The 3,327-nt window shown below is 39.8% G+C and overlaps 1 protein-coding gene across 1 annotated transcript; it reads left to right on the top strand.

Moving 5' to 3' along the window:
* Positions 328-1,604, top strand: LOC105166323. The gene has a single exon (XM_011085631.2). The coding sequence runs from the start codon at positions 382-384 to the stop codon at positions 1,300-1,302; it is 921 nt and encodes a 306-aa protein (XP_011083933.1). The 5' UTR covers positions 328-381; the 3' UTR covers positions 1,303-1,604.

The following is a 3,327-nucleotide window of genomic DNA, read 5'->3' on the forward strand; positions in this document are numbered from 1 at the left end:
GTTCTTCTCGAATCCCGATCGACCACGTATCCCTTGTTCTGGAACTTCCACCGCCGTACACGAGGCCCCAGATACAACCCTACGTGCCCCTCTTCTGGCTCCCAGTCACTGCCACTCCCTCCATTCTCATTGGTTCTCCTCTGGGCCCCACTTTCCCCTCCTCTCATTGGCTGCTCCAGCCTTCTCTCACGTGGGTCCCTCCTCCTCCTATCGCCACGTACCACCCTCCACCAATCATCTCCCTGGCACGCGCCTCACCCTCGAACCTTTCCTCGCACGTGCCAACCCCTCTCCGCCCCCTGTATAAATCCAACTCCCCGGATTTTCTGCGTCTTCTGTGTAAAAGCTTCTCATCATCAAGAAACTTAAATCTATAGAAAAATGGACCAGAGGGGTGGGTGCTGTATAGCAAGGTACGCCGGGGGTGCGTATGATATGTCTAAGGTGGACCGTATAATGCTTAGGTTTCGTCCCATAGCTCCAAAACCAGCTTCCACCAACGGATCTCTTTCCGGTGGTGGAAGCAGCGGATCCACCACGCCGGAAAACAGCGGCCCGTCTGTTAAAACAGGCCGCGGTAAGAGAAGGCATGCGGCTAAAGATGGGAGTAATAGTACTGTGAACAAGCGGAATTGTAATAGCAGGAGAAGGAAGTCATCGCCGCAAAACACCGACTCCGGTGGATCTGTTTCCGGCGAAGAGAAGGTTGTTAAAACTCTGCCGTTACTGCCGGAGGTATCAGAGGTGAAGGAAAGTCCGAAGGTAGCGTCGAAGAAGAGTTTTCCTTTGTGGCTGAGCTTTGGAAATGGAGGAAGCGGTGGTGGGATGGTGGCTCCTGCGGCGGCTCGATCGGGTTTGGACGATCCAACGGCGCCGATGGGGCGGATGGTGGTGGTGGGGTCGTGGGTGAAGGTGGAATGCGTGACGGACACGTGGGTGGTGGGTTGTTATGGCTACGACGGAATAGGGCGTACGGACGAGGAGAGGGTGAGGAGTTTGGATCTGGACACGTGTCCGGGGTTCATATCCGACGGCCTGAACAGGGTAAGGTGGACGAATGCGGCGTACAGGAGGATGGTGGCGGGGGAAGGGGCCGGGGAGGGGGAGGTGGCGGCGTGGTTGGTGGTGGAGGAGGGGGTGAGCCTGCCGGTAGGATGCACGGCGTTCACGTGCAGGGTGAAGGTGGTTACGTGCGGGAAGGAGAAGAACCCTAAAACGGTGCCGTGCGACGTGTGGAGAATGGACTGTGGAGGGTTTGCATGGAGACTGGACACTACGGCTGCACTCTCTTTGGGTCGGTAATTAAGTAAATCAAGTGGATTAGGATCTAATTAATCGCTAATCAAAATCGTGCTAGTAGCAGCAGTACTACTTCTTCTGTTTAGCGACTACTGATGCAGAAGTCCCCTTAGAAATTGTAAATACTCCTTTTCCTTTCCTTCCCCCTATTTCCTATCCCTTTTTTTAATTTTTGCCCCAATTTTAGAACATGAAAGTATGCACCAATGCCAATTTCTCTTGAATTTATATGTTTTGAGTGACAAGAAAATAGTGATCAAATCCTGTTTTAGCATTAATAAATCTTTTTCATTTAATTACAGCAGTCGATTTTTACAAGGAGTGCTGCCCTACGTATTTAAAATATCTCACAAGCTCCTACGTCTCATGCCTCCAGAAACGTATATCTCCGACTTTTTATAATTTTATGTCAAAATCTCACGAGGAGTGAAACTTTTTTTGGTTAAGCAGTAATTAATTATATGTATCGTTATATTAATATTTCGATAAATTGAGTCATAGATATCTATTAAAATTAAATAAATAAATTATAATAACTTAAATAAAGTGAGACGAATATTTTATGAAATTCGAACCCACAACCTCAAATTTATTCATGGAATTTTTGGTGTAGATTGAAGTGGGTAAGTGAAATGTATATAGTCCAATCTATTATTTATAATAATTCAAGATTGAATAATTGTGAAAAAGGTGTTCTTAATATTTATAATACTTAGCAGTCTGGAACACTTCATCCAGAAAATTACGAAATAATAATTTTAAAAAAATACTTTCGTGTAATTTAATTAAAATTAAATTTTATAAGATTTGGAGTCATAATCTGTAGTTGCAAGAATTTGAGAATGTGGATGAGGAAAGGTGCAGGCTTGGGGGAGATATTTTTAGTGCGTGAGTGTGTGAACAAAAGCAGTGAGAGCAGTAAATCAGAAAGCTGCAAAATTAATGTGTGTATGAGTATAAATAAGTAGGGAGTTGGCCAATGACGTCAAGTTTACGGGATGAAGTTGAAATTTCATGACTTTTAAAATTATGATTCGAACCTCATTCTGTACATGTAATATTGTACTTATACTTGAAATAATTAATTTATTTTGATTAATAATAATTTATTAATTTTATTTCAAGAAAAGATAATGAGTAGAGAGTTAGTGAAAATTTCTAATTTGAATTGAATTGAATTTATAATAAAAGTAATAAAAATATTTTTATTAGATCCAAAAAATAATTAATATATAATTGATTTATTTTGATATGTTCTGATTTAAAAAAGAAGTTTGGGAGAAGGGGAGATGGAGGATAGAAAGGTAGGTGTATTGAGACAGGTGGAGCATGAGTATGGTCACATGCATGCATGCTTGCTTCTCTTTCTTCTGAATTTTTTTTGTCATTTTCTCCTTTTCTTTTCTAAAAGAAGAATATATAATAGTACGACTACTTTGGCAGTTTTAAATATGGTCTTGTTTGATTTTGGTTTCACTCTCAGTTTTTAAATTTTTCAGTACTTTTAAATAAGGCTGTTGGGAAGATGTCTTAGAGCACTGCTCCTGCTTCTAAAACTTAATGAAAAAATAAGATAGCACTTTTGTTTGCTTTGCTTGTTTTATGAATAAATATAATATTATTTCAAACTAATTTTGATGTAAACAAAAATTACTATTCTTAAAACTACAAATTTGCTATACACAGAATTTTATTCAATGTGGAGATGAGAAAATAAATGAGTTTAGTTCATGTATTTATACCCACCATAAAACATTGCCCTGCAAATGCTTTAGAAAGAAACAACGACATATTTTTAACTCTAAATGATGCTTTGAACAATTTATTACATTGCAAAATTGGATTTAATCAGCTCAAAATAAAATAAACATACTTTGTTATTAAAAAACCTGATACAACTTTGTTTCACATGTGCGCGGTGGATTGATATAGTATTAGAGTTTGAAACAATTTCATCCTCGCCGCTTATTAGAATACAGTAATATATTGATTGATAAAATTAATCGAGTCTTGGACGCAAACAGACAT

This window comes from Sesamum indicum, linkage group LG1, assembly GCF_000512975.1.
Source record: "Sesamum indicum cultivar Zhongzhi No. 13 linkage group LG1, S_indicum_v1.0, whole genome shotgun sequence".
NCBI classification, from domain to species: domain Eukaryota; kingdom Viridiplantae; phylum Streptophyta; class Magnoliopsida; order Lamiales; family Pedaliaceae; genus Sesamum; species Sesamum indicum.